The sequence below is a fragment of the Netta rufina genome (genome assembly GCF_964035555.1).
Source record: "Netta rufina genome assembly, chromosome: 10".
Lineage (NCBI taxonomy): Eukaryota > Metazoa > Chordata > Aves > Anseriformes > Anatidae > Netta > Netta rufina.
The window spans coordinates 22,530,700-22,549,818 of NC_140133.1; the positions used below are offsets into that span (position 1 = coordinate 22,530,700).

General features: G+C 50.8%; 1 protein-coding gene across 1 annotated transcript in view; it reads right to left on the reverse strand.

The window, feature by feature from the left end:
- Positions 1-19,119, reverse strand: part of SRGAP3 (SLIT-ROBO Rho GTPase activating protein 3) — a 95,426-nt gene that overhangs the window by 2,512 nt on the left and 73,795 nt on the right. The window contains exons 10-21 of the mRNA XM_084292976.1: positions 18,589-18,673; positions 17,139-17,166; positions 13,524-13,626; positions 11,277-11,337; positions 10,767-10,844; positions 9,495-9,629; positions 6,059-6,164; positions 5,574-5,801; positions 4,821-4,900; positions 1,729-1,909; positions 1,219-1,368; positions 512-839 (exon numbers count right to left, since the gene is read on the reverse strand). Coding sequence (XP_084149102.1) covers positions 512-839; positions 1,219-1,368; positions 1,729-1,909; positions 4,821-4,900; positions 5,574-5,801; positions 6,059-6,164; positions 9,495-9,629; positions 10,767-10,844; positions 11,277-11,337; positions 13,524-13,626; positions 17,139-17,166; positions 18,589-18,673 — 1,563 coding nt within the window. The remainder of the gene's footprint in view (positions 1-511; positions 840-1,218; positions 1,369-1,728; positions 1,910-4,820; positions 4,901-5,573; positions 5,802-6,058; positions 6,165-9,494; positions 9,630-10,766; positions 10,845-11,276; positions 11,338-13,523; positions 13,627-17,138; positions 17,167-18,588; positions 18,674-19,119) is intronic.

The following is a 19,119-nucleotide window of genomic DNA, read 5'->3' on the forward strand; positions in this document are numbered from 1 at the left end:
CTGCAGGCTATGCCGAGGTAACATGCATGGAACAAGCACCGGGGAACTGATGGCGAATGATGGTGATGAACAGCTGGGGGAACCCTACTGAGGTCCTAGCTCCCAACAGCCAGTAATGAACCTGAAACGTTTTCCTCCATGCACTGAGCGCCTACCAAATTCTGATTTGACAGATCTGTTTTTCCCCCTTGTGAAGTGCCTGAAGGAGATAATGCACTTCCCTCCCTGGGGGAGCCAGGGGCTGCCAGCGGTGGATCGAACATTGCTGTCTATCGTCTCGAAGCAACAAGGTTCGTGGGAAGAGGCAGTATCTCTTACTGGACACACCAGTACAGCTGGAAAAGCAGGAAGGCTGTTGGCTGCTCGTTTTTGTCTTTAAACCAGCACAGCTGCAACAGCAGCACCACTCTGAAGTGCTCTGCGACGAGAGGGGCTCTGCAGCGTTCACCCAGTGAGTTTTGTTTTACCTCTTGGTCCCTGGGCACCGAGAGCCACTTCACAACCCTCTTACCTCAGCAAGCGCTTCTGCTTCTAGAGATTTCTGATCTCCGAGACTACTGTGTCTAGTCGATCCACAGGTCGATCTCAGCGGGTGGCCATCAGACAAGGCCTTCCTGTCTGGGAAATTGATGCTCCCTGCACTGCCGAATGTCGCCATTCTGCGCTTTTCGGGGCTCTCAATCCTGCCTCTGTTTAGAGGTATTTTGTGGGGGCTGCTAGGGCAGGCAGCTGCTCGAGGAGGAGTGTCTATGCCAGGACCCATCCCTCGGGGCGGGCTGTGGGTGTCCCCCCCGCTTCGACGGCGAGGGATAGCTGCGCCGTCAGACCTCAATCTCACTCTGCAAAGAATTCATCACAAGACTAGGTCACCGTCCGTCAGACAGAAGCATCTGGTTGCATGCTGCAAGACAATCTCTCAGCTCTGAAAAGGCAGATCAAACCGAACTCAAGCCCTTCAGCTCCAGAAGACTAAAGCAAGAGGTGAGACAGACATTTTAGCCAGTGCCAAGAAAGAGACAGCATCGACAGCATTGTACCTTTTTAGTTGTTAAGATCTACATTAGCAATCCACACGAAAACCCCTTCCATGCTCACATTATTCCACAGAACACAGTGGAGTTTTCCCTTCTCTCTGGCCTGCACCACACACTGACTTGTCCCTGCACGTGACCGTGACCACCTCTCTCTGTGTTCGCAGGAGAAAGAGAGTTTCCCTACCGGCCCATGACTCCGCCAAAGCCGTAGTCCACAATATGATCTGTCGGCGACTGGATGTCGTTCTTTGAGGAGGCTTTGTCATCCAGCAGAGGCCCGCTGCTCGCCTCGCTGTCTGCCTTCTGGCTCAGGCTGTCGGAGAAAGCATCATCCCTGGGGAAAAGGAGAACCCCCTCAGGCTGGTGTGTGCAAAGGACCCTGAAACCTGCCTAGAGGCAGAGCAAGCGGTGAACAATGCCAGGTACGTGCACAGGCTAAGACCAATATTACGTCTGCATCGAGCCGCTTTGAGCAGTCAGTGACACACGGGGTCTAGGCACACCAAGTGCAGTATTTACTCTTTGTCTTTACCAGCTTGCACTACAATCTACAGCCAATACGAGAACAGATACAGATTTCTCACTGAAGTCATTAAACCTGGGAAAATCTGGCCACCTGCTTAGGTAGCTAAAGACGGACCTTGGGTAGGTAGGAGATTTTGACATCCTGAGTCTACACACTGCCTTTACTCACATGTCTTGCACCACGATGTACTGGTGGGGTATGAGACCGTCCACACCGTTGTGCCTCCCTTCCCACCAGTCTTCTGAGGCCCGATGGTACAGGAGGAGTGAGGCCCCCTTCTTAAAGGACAGCTCTCGTGGAGATCGTCCGATGTAGTCAAACTTTGCTATGGCTTCAATCTGCTCCACTTCTGCAAAGGAGAGAAGCACAAGCAGGAAAGTTCAGTACAACCATGATGAGGGCACAATAAATCCTAGAAACAGCCACCTCACCTGAGCAGCTCTAATCCTGCTGCCCCAGCTTTCCAAAAACACCCTATGTGGAGTACAAACCACCTTATTTTTAGACTGATCAATTCCTTTTGTTCTACCAGCCTTAGAATTTCTCTCAAACTCACAGACTTCCAGCAGCCACAAAAAGCTGCAGACCAGATGGGGAGCAGCTGAAATTTCTCTGTGTGCATATGGCATCCTCGACTGCATTCATATTTTCTTCCAACAAAGTAATTTCTTTGGTTACAGAATCCCATTATCTTCCAGATTGGGAACTTGTCAAGCCGTGTCAGATACAGCAATCAAAGCCCCACTTACCTTCTCTTCAATTCCCTCCCTTATCCTGGAGGCAGTTTGGCCTGAATTATTGATGAATAATGAATCCCCTTTTGGGGATCCCCACAGAAACGATGACACCAGCTCTGGCCGGGCAGCTGCTCAGCACCACAAACTCATTCGTATCTGCAGACCCTTCCCAGCTCTCTACCTCACACTTTTTTTTTTCTGATTTAAGCTTTACCAAATGCCAAAATTTTACAAATTTGCAGGATTTACAAATTGGGAGCTCAGGGCCTAAATTTCAAGAGGGCCAAGGCAGGACTTCTCTTTAGGAGCTCGGTGAGCACGTGAGGAGCTCTGAGCCCCTGGCCCAGGGCGTCACAGCAGGAGCTGCTGGCGCACCCCAGCACGTGCCTGGTTTGCATTTAGCTGCCCACGGAGGGGCACAGCTCTTCTGCAGATCTGTTTCCAGCTGGGAGCACTGAACCCTAGAGAAACGGCTGCAGTGACTGACTGCGAGGCAGAAAGCATTTCTCTCTGGACGGGAAGGGGGAGATCTATGCTCACTTCCCATCCAAGACTGAAGTAAAAAAGCAGGCTCCACCACCCAGCCAGCTCTAACAGCTAGTAGAGATAGTCTAACTTCATTGTCTGAGGTACCCGATTGTTTTTAACCCTCACGGGGACTTAATGAGGCTGTGACACCTGCTAGACAGAGCAAATTGGCCCAGTTGCCTTAGATTCGCCATGCCCTCATTAAAAATAGGGAAGATTGATCCATTACATCTGCCTCATTGCTGAGCCATGGGCTCAGCGTCAGGATGCCCCCCTCTGCTCTGCTCAGCCACAAGGTCTGCAGAGGGGGAGCCATCGGAAAAGGACGTGGGAAGCACTGGGTCTGAACCATACCCTCTTCTCCGTCTGAGATCAGACAGGTTGCTTCAGCAGACAGGTTTTCCTCAGCTTAAAATACGAGTCTGCACCAATGCAAACCCCACAGTGCTCGGGACCGCCACCGCAGCACCGGTGCAGAATGCTCTCTTGAGGACAAATGGTGAAGGGCTTTCAGGGCCCTGATAAGATAGTGAGTTTCACAGCAGGGAGGGTGCACAAGGTGAGGAGAAGGAGGAATATGGGAATTCACAAAATAAAGCTCCTCTTCTCCACACTTGCACTACAGTTAATCACCCAGAAACTCCAATCAGAGCTATTAATGTGACCACCCAGGCATAAAATTGGCTAAACTGCAGCTTGCTCTCCCCCCTTCATCTTCTCATCCTCACGGCTCCCGTTTGTTCCTAGCATGCAAAAGCGTGGAGGGCCTTTTTTTTTTTGTGCCTTGAGCTGTCTGACCCCATGTTAGCCAGCCAGCCCTCCTGCCACCCTGGCGAGCCTCAGGACAGCACCAAGATTTTGTCAAGGGCAGGGGGCGAGGGAACAGCAGGCACCAGGAGAGGCACACAGCGAGGTGTCCGGCTCCACAGCTCTCTTCCAAGCAGCAAGGCCCCACAATGAAAACGCTGCCATGTGGCTGCACGTTTGCTGTCCCTCCGCAGCACCAGCTCAGCTGCCCCCACCCTGTGCCGGAGCTGCAGGTGCCCCCAGGGCCCAGGCAGCCCCTCGCTTTCCTCTGCTTCGGGCACCGCGTTTTGTGACGAACGCACTTCTTGTCCGACACTGCCAGCGCTCCATTTCCATGCTCACCGTTGTGATCCATGTGAGCTTCCAAGCTTACCGAGAGCTATGAAGTGGCTCGTTTACACAGACGTGTGGGCAGGCACCAGCTTACAGGAAGCTGGGCAGGAGCCTTCTCCAGAGTGCTGTGGGACACCGATACACCCAGCCGCAAAGGAGCACAGCTGGGAGCAACCAGCTCGCAGCACGTCCTGCTCTGCCCTCCGGAGCCAGCTCCACAGGTCTGACACGAGGAAACATGAGCACACGGATACCAAAGGAAACAGAACTGACTGGGAACAAAACCAGGGTGCAGCAATCTGAGCACAGTTCTTTCTGTTTGTGCCAGGAAGATGGCTGTGTGAAAGGGTATGATCCACGGCCTGACAAAGTCAGCAGACTCCCTCTCTTGAACAGACTGTATGCGGGGCTGCTGAGCTCAAGTTCTGTTCCCACAAAGCATCCCAGGGCCTAGAGCAAGCAGAGTTGGTCCCCAGGCACAGGTAACACCCCTGGCTCCCCCCGGCTCTTCTGAGCCATTTCACGTGGCCAGTCCTTACCAGCACACAGCATGTAAGGAAAGACGACGAGGAGAAGAAAAAAATCATACATGGTATTAATGGCATCTCACAGGACAGCTGCACAAAGCCAGCCCCTGTATCCTCCCACAGAGTCAGACTGCAGGGAAGGTCCACGCACATCCTGTGACAAAAACCTGTAAGTAATGTTGGTGTGCATAACCAAGCCCACAGGCATCATCCCCCACTAACGCTGGGACGCCAGTCCAGTTTAATGCCATTAAGGGCACGGTGCTTCCCTGCATGCATAGCTCTTCCAACATGGACCCAGCTCTCTGCTGCTGCTGCCTGTGCTTACCGTCATCACTGGTGTGTGGCTCCGTGCCATTGTCATGGTCAACTTCATCAATTGTGCCTGGCTCACTGTGGGGGCTGTCACTGAAATAAAATACACGGTGCTTTAAAGGAAAGAACGAGATTCTGTTCTCAATACAATTAGCAAAATTAAGTTGAGGGAAAATCTGGCCCCAAGGAGTTCTGCTTTTCATTTTTGTAGGACTGAGATACTCATTTTAAATCACAGCAGATCTCTGGACTTGCTTTGAGAACAGCAGACACTTGCACCACAACCTTCAGGCCCAGAACCTCATGTTCTGTTGCTTGTGCATCTTACTCATATTTGGCAGAACGAATCAGTGTAAATAAGAAGTCAAGTTTTCCACTCACTCATTCACAATGATTTTTAGCATTTTATACTCAACTCTTGCACACCTAATTTGTGATGTTTAACAGAAATAGATGTAAAAAGGCATGCTGCTTCTGCAGAGAGAAAACTTCATCCCAGTGCTGTGATCAGCCTGGGCTCAGATGTCCTGAATATCAAGTCTGAGCTTCCTCAAGCCCTCTTCATAGTCCATCCTCTCAGGGACCCCCAGAACCCTTCTCCTATACTCATGTGAGCTGGAGTTAATTCTCTGTCTACAGGGAATCAAGGCAAAGCCCTGCATTTTGGCACAGCTTCACTCTTAATTTACATTGCAAGATATCACCAAGGAGGGGAGATGGCTTTGCTAAGTTCTGCAATGAATGAAGTTCTGCCCCCGCTCCTTACCAGTACTCCTCCCCTCCAGTCATGCACTTCTCGTAGACAGGTCCTTCCAGCTCCCTGTGGCTGGGGAAGATGCCCTCGTGGTTGATGATGATGGTTTTGATGACCTCATTGACATGGGCCTGGCAGGACACCGGATCCTGCCCGTCTGGAATGTGCATCAGAGTGGGCCCGAAGCAGATGGCCAGGTTGTAGGGATCCATCATGTTCTCATCGCTGTACTGTGACAAGCTGCAAAAGCAAGTGTTAGGGAAGTGCAGTGCCCACCTTCCCTGTCAGCTCAGAAAAATCTCCCACCAAACTCCCCATCGCCCAAAAATCATCACTGAGTTGCACGTCCTCCCTGAACACACTGCCACAGTCGGGCAAGGCTGAGGAAGAAGCAAAATACAATGCTCCAAAATAACTCATGTAACAAAGGAGGGGAAGCCCGAAAAAAGGCAGACACGAACAACTTAGTGAAAGAGCGTAAAAAGAAAGAGACTCACTGATTGAGGAAAGCAAAAAGGTATCTCATGACAACGATGACAGCCCGGGGCAGAGTGATGATGATCTGCTGAATCTGATGCACTCTCTCGGTGGGATTCTCAGTTTCTGGAACACACAGATAGAAAGCACATCTTGAAACCTTCCTAGGACCAGACAACACAGCAGCAGAGGGACTTGTTCCAGATCTTGTAGCCTACTATCCAAGGATAACAATAGTGCTTTTCCCAGTTTGATCCATGGGTTTGGCACTAACAGCAAGTAGAGAAGGAGGCATACCTATCTTCCACAGATGAATTCATACGTATAGTCAAGGTTTAGCTTACACAGCAAATAAAGACATGTCCACGGCTACATTTTTAAAGTGCCTGCTTATACATTTAGTTAATTCCTCAACAACTACCCCATTTCTTAAAAACTTCAGTCAAATATGGCACTGGAAAATTGTGCCCCGTTTGGTGTTCTAGTCCAGATTTTAACATGAGGTTTTTATTAACTTTACTCCTTCGTGGGTTTAACCACCAGGTCCTCCTCAGCTCTTCTGCTTAAGTCTCCCACTGGCTTTAATAGGAATTTAATCCGAGCTGGCACTCGGAGATTCTCCTCTCCCCTCCACAGCAGCGCACAAAGCCCAGAGCTGCTGAAGGAAAACAACTTCCTTCTGCTGGAAGGAGGCTGATGTTACACTGCCTTGCTTTCAGTGCCAGACCCCTCGCTCAGAGCCCTCTGCTCACCCCCAGCCTCGCAGGGAGCAGCCCAGCACACGCCGCAGCCGCCACGCAGCAGCCCCAGGGCCCAGCCCCATGTCCCAGCACGGGGGGCTCGGCGCTGCTGCTGCAGCTGCTGGCACCACACAGCCCCCAGGGCAATTTTTTTTTTTTTGAAGCCCGTATCTGCTCAATATGCTGCCTAGATACTTAATCCTTCAGCTTCTATTTGACTCAAAGCAGGCAGGGCACCAAAGCTTTCCTGAGACCAGCCTCGGATGCGTGGAACAAACCACACCAGTGGAGAGCTGCTTGCTGCACTGTGCTGGTTCAAACTCTGACACTTGCTCATCAAAATAAAATTCCCTGACAACACGTAGCTGGGCTGCTGCTTCTTTGAAAATTCTGAACAAAATTTGGCTTCAGCTCAAAAATCTTTATAAAATTCCACGCTGGAAATCTTTTCCTTTTGAAGAATGCATCTATCCCCTGTAAATGCTTACTGGGCTCGCTATTTCTTCAGTTTGGTTTTACTTAAGAATACATTTGTTTAAAAAAATCAAATAAACAAACACTGGATAAAAACTACAGCGATAGGTATCTGTTCTGAAACCCAGAGGAACAACTTGTCTTGAAGCACTTGCCTGTTTTCACTTAGCAAAATGCTTCGACTGGCTGTAATTCAGAGGAATTAATGGAGTGACCATCAATCACTTTACAACACAGGCACACCCCTGTGTGAACCTTTGCAAACCAAGTGCCTTTTCTGCCCATCCATTTCTCATGTGCATTTGAGGAATGTCTCCATGTAAACTCTCAGTCCCCCATCCAGTGAAAGGAAAAAAAACAGCCTTTCATTTGTCATCAGCAACGCCGGCTTCCCCGTCCCATAAAACCTCTCAGCTGAGTTTAACCTTCCCCCAGGAACCAAACGAAACAGAATCTCTTACAGCACGGACGGCCTTTCACTTAGCAGCTACTACACTAAGTGGATTGGGGTGACAGAGAATCAGAAGCAGCTGAGCTCAGGTTGTCAGTGGGAACGTGGCACCTTAAAGCATTTTAAAACCATCCTTAATCTAAAGGTAGCAACAGCAGCAGGAAAAGAAAAGAAACATAAGAAAAGGAGGTGCTTTGTTAAAACAAATTTTAAAAAAGAAAAATAAATAAATAAATAAAGAGAATGGTAGGAGAAAATACTACCCAGAAAGTGAACTGATTATGTTTGCAATGAAAAGCTGCCAAGAGCTTAGCAAATTGTTCAGACGTTGAGTGCTGGAGGATGGCCCCAAAGCACAAGCCTATCTGCGAGCACAGATAGCCACATCGCTGAGGGCCGGGCACACCTCCTGGCACCAAAGGGGGCCCGTCCTCTCCCGCTGCAGACTGCACCCCCTCAGGCTCCACTCCCTGCTGCGGAGTCCCTCAGGTGTGCAGCCGGAGCCCCCTCGCCAGCCAGACTGAAACTCCTTGTCTGGGGCACGCGGCTAGCACAGAGCGAGCTTCCCTGGCTTTGCAGGTGTGCAGCACTGTTTTACACATCAAAAGTGAAAGGCAACAGCAAATTTCCTAAAGCTACTTTATAAAACAACTGTTCCTGAAAAATAAAAGCACATTCTTCTCCTCCTGGAACAAGCTCATCCTTGCGTCATTCCCCTCCAGATATCATCTGTCTTTTTTGACGTTGCTCAGTCTCCAGCAATTCAGCACGGTGACATTAAAAGGGGGAGGGAGCACTGAAAGCCAAACGAAGGACTCGGCACGTGTTCACCAGCCACCTCCCCCCTCAAGCTACCCCCAGAACGGCACTCGAGCCCCCAGGCACCCCCAGCACATCTCTGGTAACATAAAGTCATCCTGCAGCCAAAGTGCACAACACCCTCTTCCATCATCTCTGAAGCATCGAATTCATTCTGCCTTCTTCCTTTGCCCTCGGGGAGCAATTTCCATGACTTGCCAATAAATAAATGTCATCACTACAAGGTTCTGAGAGAAATAAAGCCCAGCTGGGATGTTTGTTTCTTCAGTTGCAGAGAAATGAGTGGTGCTGGGAGCAGAATTCAGGACAGAACAAGAAGAAACCAGGTTCTCCCCTGAAATCAACCCCAGACATTTCACAATAAAAAGCTCAGCTTCCACCTCTGTTCACATCCCAAAGCAGTTTCTGTTTTTCCTTGGGACAGGAAAACCAAACAGCAAATACTCTGAGAACAGCTGACTGAGGGAAGCTGAAACCAATTGTGCAGACCTCACACCACAGAGAAGCTTTTTGAGTAGCCAATGGCTATTTCACCTCTCGTGTGTTTAGCAGAGGACCCTGAGCTACAGCAGCAGAGCCCAGCTGGATCCCAGCAAACACAGCTGCACGGCACGGGCTGGGAGCACAGGAACGTGTTGGACATGCAGAGGGACCTGTGCAGGAAGCTGCCCGCTATGTTCAAGCAAGCAACCAGCAAACGTGTGTACAGCCCACTGGCCTAAGGCTGAGGGTGACTCTTGGGTGATCTTCATGGTGCTAGGAAGACCTCAGAGGAGCCACAGCCAGATGGTTACCTCCCGCTCACCTTCACTGCTGCTCGTGCACATCCTTAGTGCTTTTTCCTCACAACTTCCATTGGAGCCCTACAGCCCTCCTCACAGCATATGCTGCAAAACACTGCTGTATTTGCCCCCTGTTTCTAGCTTTCCTTGTCCCACCTATGCTTCAAGAAGTCACGTCACATATACTTACTTATAGTAGATATCAAATCTTGAAACCTTTCCTTAGGAAAGAGGGGGTTTTCCAGTCCTCGGAAATACAGCTTCAAGACTCCAGCCACTGAGTTAATGTCACGTTCGTTTTGATCATCAGCAAGGGGATCTTCACCTGCCCAGTTATAAATAAAAACAGTTTTTATTTCCAGCTTTACCGTCAAGTTGGACTAACGCAGCAAGGGCTTTTCCTAATTCAGTAGAAAAACAAAATCAGTTCTATTTCACCATTTCCATCCCAGTGCATTTTTGCATTTAAGACAACAGCTCGGAGAGCTGAACAGATCTCAGTTACGGCAGGTGAGCCCGAGCAGACAGGCTTGCCTAGCGTGCCTCTGGAACAGACCGAAGAGTTCTGGATAGCGCTTTATCAACTTAAATCTAGAAACGGCTTTCAAAAGCTACGGGATTTGGAAACTGATTCCTCTAACTGGATGTGCAAATCCTCCAGTCTTTGGCAATCCCACCACTACCTTCTTCACTGGCCTGGCCACCTTCACTCTGACCCTTCCCAAGCTGCTCGAAGCTCAGCGCCACAGAGGCCGCTGCCCTCCTCTCTCCGACACCCATCTCACAGCCTCGGCTTTCCTCGGTGACAGCAGGATCACTCTGCTCCGACTTGCCAGCCTGACACCTCTGATGCTGTTTTCCCAGCAGAACGATCAGGAGCTCTGTAACCAACACTGCCACCAGACACACATGGCATTGCTGCTCCTTCTGTGCCAAACCACTGCAGGGAGGAGGCAAAATCCGCGCAACCCCCACATGATGACTGTACTCCACCAGCTAGAGCACTGGATGCCATTATACCACATGAATATTGTTGAACCACTAAACATACACTCAAAAGCAGAGAAATAATGTTCCCACCTTCTCTGATACCCTTGCTGTCCTTGGAACTGATGAAAGTTCCTTGAAAACAGATCCCCAACAAACTACGTTATGGCTCTCATCTGAGGCTGCCATGCTGTTATGTAAAGGCTGGGGAAAGGATTTCTGCACCTCCCTGTTTCTGATGTTCTGCCCCTGCGTGACTCTTTGCTATTGCTGGAGATACATTGCTAGGGTATCTAGAAGAAGAGAAAACCTCCTAGCTTCTCTTCACAGGAAGGCCTTTAGCACGGGATTTACACAACACGCAGTGCTCCAGGCCAGCACACCGACACCCCCAGGGCACTGTCTGCCCCCCAGAGCACAGGCAGGGGGGTCAGACCCGGCCGTCCCAGCTGCCCCACACACCCTGCCAACGCACCTCTTTCAAAGGAATTCTTGATGTCGTTGACTTCGACCTGGGAGCCAGGAACTCTAAAAATACCCTGCTGTTGAAGGCCTGGAAAAGAACAATCAGTTTGACAAGCTTTACCTAACTGCCATGCAGCACCTTCTGGAAAACAACAGCAGAAACTAGAAGTCGATGCTCTCAGAGAAAAGGGCTCCGAGAGCAAGAAGGGGACCGAGCAGGCTACCGAGAGGCAGTTCTGCTCATGCTGTCTAACCAAGGCCACCTGTATCAAAGTGCCAAAAGAGCTCCCGTTGGCCTGGGGCCTAAGCAAACAATTTAACCTGAATAAGTACTAACAAGACCTAAATATTTGTCAGTCATGCAACGTTTCATCACAGTTAATACCATTGTAATTATAACCTGAGCCCATGTAGCAGGGGCTGAGGGCATCTATTTATCTATTCTGCATTTCACTGCTAACTACAGTACCTAATTACCTGCGCGGGACATTTCTCTGTTGATGCTACTGAATTAACTTACCATACAAGTTGATGTAACGAATGCAGCTTTCTACTACAAGTGGTATAGCTTGTCCTGAATCCTTCAGGAAAGAGAAAGAAGTAAAAATTAAAAAATTTACTGGTGGATTAATAACATTGCACCGAAAAAGCATTAAAGATCGCAAAAACAGAGATTTGAAAAATCAGTGCCATTGAATTTAGTAAGAGAAAGAGGCAAGAGAAGGAGGCGTTACAAACATCAAGCCATCTAACTGCTCAATACACTGGGTGCGCTCAATTACTGACAAAAAAAAAAGCTTTCACTAACGTGTATGACAAAGGCTTGCTCACTGTCTGGTTGAGATAGGGGACTGATGCAACTGGATCACAGCTATTCCATTCCAAGGGTGTAATGCTGAGTCAAAATAAAACTTGCGCTGCACCTGTCTGATGAAATAAGCTTCCAGTAACAGAGCTTACAGCAGTATTTCTACCTGAAGAAAGAGCTATTGTCAGCAGATGCTGAAAAAAAACCAACAAAACAAACACACCACGGTGTGTGAAATGAACTGCCTGCGCCTGAACCTACAGTGGGTTTGGCTTTTCTTTCAAAGCTGCTTCCAGCATGGAAGGAGCCAAGGGGAACGTGAGCTGTGCCTGCCTTCCTAAGTGGATGTTTGTTTTCCTTAGGGGCTTTGTTTGGCTGTTTTTTCCAGTAGAGTACAGTCGCATCTCTCTGCTTAATTTGCTCCGTCTCACAGACGGGCCTCCAGTAAATACCTGATTTCTTGTTCGCGCATTCCTCCTTCCTCTGAGAACACAAAAAAGCAGCAGAGCGGGAAGAAAAGAAAAGATTAAGCAAGGATGAGTTCAGTTAGAGGTAAGTATCTGTTCCGGAGGCCATGAACGCTCAAATGCAATGGCAGCTTAGCAAAGTCCAACCCCAGCCGTCGGGCCGCCCGCCCTCCCTCCCTCCCCAGCCCCGTGGGCACCGCGCTGCACCCAGCCCGGCCACCAGCGGCCCCTCGGATTTCCTCCCTGCCTGCACCACAACCAGCACCCAGCACGGGGGCTCCAGCAGCCGCCCAGCCCCGTGCCGGGCCCTGGGGCCGTGCCCCTCGCTGCTCCCGGAGCTGGCACAGGGCCCCCTGCACTGCAGCTAACTGCCCGCTGACACTGAGCAGGGCTCTGAGTGTGCTCTTTGAAAAATCGGTTCAAACATGGAACCACTGCAAGTGTTAAAGGGATTCCTGGCCTGTGTGCTACTTGGGACAGGGCACTGCTTATAAATACTGCTTTTAGGCTTGTGGTTGCACTGGAAGAATAAACCAGAGCCAGGCAATGCCTACGAGTTTACCTAATCCAACGTTTTCCTACTGCTGCTTCCTACAGTATTGCTGTTAAACTTCCTTCACGGCAGGCCTGAAACTGCACACCTGGACTGGCACTGCTTCCTGCAGAAATCCCTCCTGTAGCCAGATAGCAAAGTGCGAGAGGACCAGTGGGTAGGCAACTGGATGCATCCTTTGGGCCAAATCTCTTCACCCTGCTCCCCAAACCTCTCCGTTGGGGTAATTTCCTGGGACAAGCAGGGCCAAAAGCCCCTTTCACTGGGACCGTGCTGTGATCAGCTGAGTTCATCCCCACTTAGATACAGAAAATGTGCTGGTCAAGGTTTACCAGGGCTGTACAGTATCAGCGATGGCTTGGAGGGAACCACCCGACAGCCGTTCTGCTCCAGCACTGGAAGACAACCTTACGCCTCCCTGACCGTGCGGGGCTGGAGCCCAGCAAGTAACAGGCACATCCCTGGGAAATCCACCTGAAAAATGTGTTTAACCATCAGTGGTTTCCCAGCCTCAGCTCTACAGGACTGTCAGAAAGCATTTTTCTGCACCCTTCCACGCCACCCTCTGTTCCTTAGGTCCAGGGGCTCGGCACCTTGAGGGCCGGCTGGGTTCCTCTCGCTGTCTGAGCTTCTCCTCCCGGTGCCAAGGGGGCTCAGGGCAGAGGCTGCAGCTCTGCCCACTGCCCCGGGTCAGACCTCTGCCACCCCCGGGGGACCCCCAGCCTCCCGTCCCGGTGTGGGTGTCCCGGGACAGGCCGGGTGAGGAGCCGCGGGCGGGGAGGAATCGTCAGGGGGGCAAAGCGCACGCTGGCCGCGCCGAGTGGGTGCAGGCGGAGCGGGGAGCCCCCGTCCGAGGAAGGAAGCAGTCAGCAGAGAGGACAGGAAAGCCACCATTACATTCACAGCGTTCATAAACTCTTACTGTCAGCCAGCGAGTACCTTAATGAACGTTTCCATATTGCCGTTAAAGAGTTTATGATTATAGACTGAGAGAGGCCTAGGTCTCCTCATTTTCTGTGGCTTAGGGGGAAGACATGGGGGCCTGGGAGAAAATGGAACAAAAGAAATCAACAAAACACCAACATAAATGCAATGAACGGGTGAGATCTCAACGGTTATGACTGAGAACAAAAAATAAACCAAACAGAAAATCCCCGCTGCGAGGGCTCGGCACGGGCTCCGGGCACTCTGCGGCCGCTCCCCCTTCGGCTGACAGCCCGAGGAGCTCGGTGTCACCCTGGGGACGAGCCCTTTGCTCACCCCAAAGCCCTGCTACGGCCCGGGGCAGGCAACCCTGGCGCTAACTAACGTTGGACCCCCTGCCAGGTGACCTTGCTTTCCAGCTCCCGAAGGCCAAGCTGAGCTCGGATGCGGTTGGAAGGCGCCTGAGCGTTCAGCGGAGCTAACGCGGAGTCAGCCCGGAGCAAAGTCAGAGCTGTTCAGTGCAAGCTGTGCGTACGTTCAAGTCAAGGTCAAGACTGCATTCAAGAATGCATTCGAATTAATCTCAATAACATAAACATTTAGCAGCAACAAGCCCACCTGCCTGTTACTTTCCATCCCTCCAATCTCCCGGTGTTTGCCTGTCGGACGGGCGCTGCGCCCCGCTGCAGTCACACAGCACCCTGCTGCCCTGTCCTACGGGTGTGCTGAAGGCTCCTCGTCTCCAGTGACAAAGCAGTAAGCATGCCAGCAGCCTCCGCCTGAACGAATGACGGGGGGTCAGGAATTTTCTTCACGCAGAACTGGCTTCATTCAGGCCAGAGGATAACGGGGCTGCTCGAGGCAGCCGGCGGCACTGCCCTCGGCACCCCCAGCCCGCAGGCACAGCTCTCCCTCGCTGTGCCGGCTACCACAACCGCTGCTCCTGTTTGAGCTAGTGCATGGCACGACATTTGAGAAGTAAGATGAAGGCGTTGGTGCTCAGCAGGATTTTTAACACCTGCCTTCTATTTCTACCACGTCAGCACTCTGTCAGCCTTAAAAAGCACAACGAGCAGTTACAGCGCTCAGCTGCTTCCTCGATGTATCCCACACGAACCAGTCGGGCCTTGGAAAACCCTGGGACAATCCCACTTATTCCTAAACGGACCTCGTTCTGCTCATAGATTGTCTGAAAGAGGTCAGTGGGAAAACCTCTGTAACTAACTTGTCTGGGAGACATTCCCAGGAATGTGAGTGGTCTTTAGTCCCTCTGGCAGGTGTTCACGAAGTTGCCAGGGATCCAGGACACAAGCAAAACTGCGAGCCCAGACAACACACAAGAGCAAACCCACCCACACTTGTGTAGGAACAACGGCAGGCACCCACATGGGAAGCGGCGTGTCCCACCCCCAGCAGCTAGGGACCACAGGGCTAGGTCTGAGGGAACAGATCCCAGGGACCCTCCTGATGCCAGCAAGAGCTGGGGACACCTCCTGCTTCTGGGAACACAGCCATGGGCATGTGCAACGCTTTAGTGCTGAGATCAGGGGTCTGGAGGGCTGCTTCCATTAATTACAATTACATTTTGATTTCTTCTTCTGACAGCGAAGAACATTAAGACTCAAGTACACAGATCTAAAAGAGGGAGAAAAATAGCAGAAATTCTCCAAGCGATTTCTGATCTGTCCTCTGCCCCCAGGCTACACGAGCATCTGCAGAGGACAGATGATGACTGCAGATGAAAATGGGTGCTAGGAGCCTTCATGCAAAAGTTCTTGCAGAGCTGAATGGACACATACAATTTACAATCCTTAATTAAAAAAAAGGATTTGACTGTGCACTCCTATAGCTTATAACCATTCCTCCAACTTTACAACTCCTGGTAACTGAGGAGCAGACACGAGGACTGCCCAGTGGAGCGCCCGCATGACTCTCAGCTGAGCAGCCATGTGTGCGAGCTAAAGGCACCCAGAGCTTGCTGCGCTGTGATCTCCTCTCGCTGGGTGATGCCCTGGAGCCAGGCAGCTCCTCGGGCTGTTGTGACCCAGCCTGCAGTGCTGCTGCACAAGGAGGAGATTGTCTCGTGTTTATTTTCCTTTGTGAAGTAAAAGCAAATACTGAAACAAAAGCAAACAGAAGCAGCAGGGAGTCGTGCCATCATCCCTCATGTAGGAGGCTGTTATTCATTCCTCTGGTTGTTCTGGCCTGCAACACACAGCACCAGGCCACAGGCACCCACTCCTGAGAAAGTCCTCGAGCCAGTTCTGTGAGATTTTACCCAGCTGTTTCGGCGTGCTTTCATCTGCCAGCTCTGCAGACAACCCTGCCTGCTGCATCCAGAGGCCCCGAGCTCAGCTCAGCAGCCAAGCACAGGCAGACACTGGGGAGCTGGTGAGAGCCCTGGGACCCTCTGGGGAGGCAGTGACACAGGGGGGGAGCAGCTGCCCTAACTGCTGATCCAGGGGGCCTGTGAGCATGGGGCTGCATGGAGCCAGCCCGCCCAGGGCACCCAGCAGTGCCACAGGAGCTCTCTCAGGACACACAAGAGCAGCTCCTCGGAGCATCCTGCTGCAGTGAGACATGAGGCCGCCTGGGTTTCTCAGCCTGTCCCCACTCTCTTGCCCATGGCAGGCTCTGTCCCAGTGGCACCTCCCCACCTTGTGCTGGAGCCCCACCAGCCGCTCTCAGCCTGGCAGCAGCAGCACAGCCCAGCTCCAGCCAGGAGGCAGCAGGCCAGGGCACCCGCTGGCCTCTGCTCTCTGTCCAGGCAGCCTCCTTCCTGCCTGGAAAGGCAGCCCAGTGACCAAGCCATCACCACCTGCTTCAGCATTTCTCACGTGGAATGTCTGTTGTTTGGGTTTTGTTTTTTTTTTTTTTTTTTTTTTTTTTTTTTTCCTCCTGGTATTGCAGATTTAATTAAACGCTGAAATAGGATTGTAAAAAGATGATGTAAAAAGAGGCTCAAAATGTTCTGGGAAGACTTTTGCAGGCTTTGCTGGCCCATGTCTTACTGTTAGGAAACCAGCACACTCAGAGCGAGCCACTAGAGCTCTGTGGAGATGCTTTATGGACTGGACACAGATCAAAGCCTCCTGCCTGTTACATTCACCCCTAGCAATACCTCCTGCTGTAACTGGATGAAAGTCTAAGAATAAAAACACCCTCTGTGCTCCTGGGTAAAGAAGCCGGAGCTGGGAGAGGTTTTCAGGAGACATATCAAAGTCCTTAAGAGAACAGGGATGGCAGGGAGCAGGTGGGCACACTTGTATTGCTCTGTCTGAACACAACACAGCCTCAGCTGTGCCTACAAGACACTGCAGAGCACCGTGCTGACAGAGCGCTTCCAGGCACTTCCAAGCCAGCCAGCTAGAAATTACACTGCAGCAAAAACAGGGGCCTGGTCGTCATCACCCTCATTACTCCACTTCAGGCAATGCAGCCGAGAAGCAGGTCAGTGATCGGGAGAGCTTGGGTTTGCCTGCCCTCCAGCCTGCCAGCACAGGGCAGCTGGAAGATAGCTGACTCTCAGCCCCACCAAGCTGTGTCAGCAGCCAAGGCAACCACCCTCCTCCTGCCAGCACGAGCCAAAGGTCCTTCCCAAAAGCAGATCAAATAGAAGAAACTTCTCACCTGGTTGTTCCGCATTCTGCTCTTTCACCTACAAAAAACCATAAGTTTCCATCAAGTCTGCACATTAGTCACCAGAAAATGGCTGTTCAAACAGAGATGCACAAGCATTCCCGCCCCTGCTTCTGGGTCTGTAAGCCCTGAGTTAATTGTTTGTGGCAAAGCCGAGTGAGCCTGAAAGCCCTGCAGGTTGCAGGAGGTGCCGAGCTGGTTGCCATGCGAACCCTTCCCTCTAAGAGGCACGTTACAAGTCCAAGGCTCAGTCACAAGGGGGGGGAAGCATCTTCTATTCCCACTGACATTAAAGGTTTATTTGCAATATGAAGCTCATCTTAAAAAAAAAAATAACCAGATGCACCACAGGTCCTCTGCACTAAGTGCTCATTTACACTAGCTGGGGATTGGCCAAATTCGAACAGGAAAGGGGGAGTCTGATAAGGGCTAAAGCCCCCGGGGAGGCTGCTGAGATTAGCCAACTGCCTCGTGGAGGACCACTAATAGCAGCTGAATACAGCGGAGTAATTCTGCTCCTTGGCTTTTCCTATGAGATAACAGCCCATCTAATCATAATCAGGCAGGCGCTCTTCTGGCTGTCAATATTCTCATTCCCTTCGTGTATTTTTAGTGCTTGGATTTCATATAAATGGCAGCATATTACCAGTGATAAGATCTGTTCATTTTTTAAAGTATTTGTCAATCCACTGAAAAAAACTAAACTCGTTTCACATGCTGTTTATTTCTCCCAAGGCCAAGAAAGCTGATTTATTCTTCCTTTTTCTAAGGCACATAAAAGCAAGCATTTGGCTTCACATGCCTCCTTCCTGTTCTCCCTTGGCACCTGCAGAAAGCAAGCTTGCAGCCAATTCCTCGCTGAAAAAGCAAAGAATTCCACACAAGTGTTTTGCAAACCCAGATTTTTTCCTAAGGAGAATCAGCTCATGCTGAAACACAGCATTCTGCCTTTCTGGGCTAAGCATTTGCTGAATGTCTACGTAGCAGGACAATCCCATGGCCTGGAAGAAATTCAGAAAGTTTCCATGTGAAAACGTTCCACAGATGCTTTTGCACAGCTCCTGGAGTATTAAAGCAACTGACACCACACTCTTCCTCCTAAGAAGAGCAGGAGTTGTTTTGTGTGGGAGGACAGGACGGTGACCAAGGTAATCTCAAAGAGACGATCACTTCTTGCACCGATCCATAGGAGTCTTAGCCCTGTATCTTCTACACAGGGCTGCTTCCCCTGCACACTCCCAAAGAAACTTAGAAAAAGAGTAATATTCCATGGAAATAACTATTTTGCATGTCAGTAGTTAAACTTAGCATAGCAGCCGAACATGGAGGCCATCAGTCACCCAGGGAACACAGAGGGCAGGTCAGATGGGCAGATGAAACCTGATTTAAAATCACTGCTCGTGGTGGGACATCTCCCTCTGAACCTAACTCTGCAACTCACCTTCCCCAAGAGTCTGCTTCAGCAAGTCGTGTTTAGCCTGGAGCTTCGTGATAAGATTACTGCCATTCAAATACTCCTTAAATTTCTGGAATTAAGAACAAAACAAACAAGGTGGGTTAAGTCTCCCAGCAAAAATCATCTGCAATTGATGTACACTTTTGCCTGGGGCTACTGACAGGGCCTCGGAGCTGTCAGGCTCTAACAAACGAGGCGTCAGATGCACCGCAGGATGGAGCACGCTCTAATCACTTCTCACTGCCCAAGCCCCAGCCCTGATGATCTTATTAGCCCAGTCTCCTTGGTGCTGCACCTCCTGCCTGGGAACGCGAGGAGCTCCAAAGAAAAGAGTTCAAAGCAAGCTTTCTTTTGTCAGGCTTCTGAGAACAGGCTGGAAAATCAAAGAGGTTTTCCCTGCACTGACGGGGGCTTTGCCATTGTGCATGCAAGCGATGCAGCAGCGAGCACACCCAGTGCAGCTCAGCCCTGCCCAGGCAGTCAGGCAGTGTGAGCTGGGCGACACAAACCATGCAG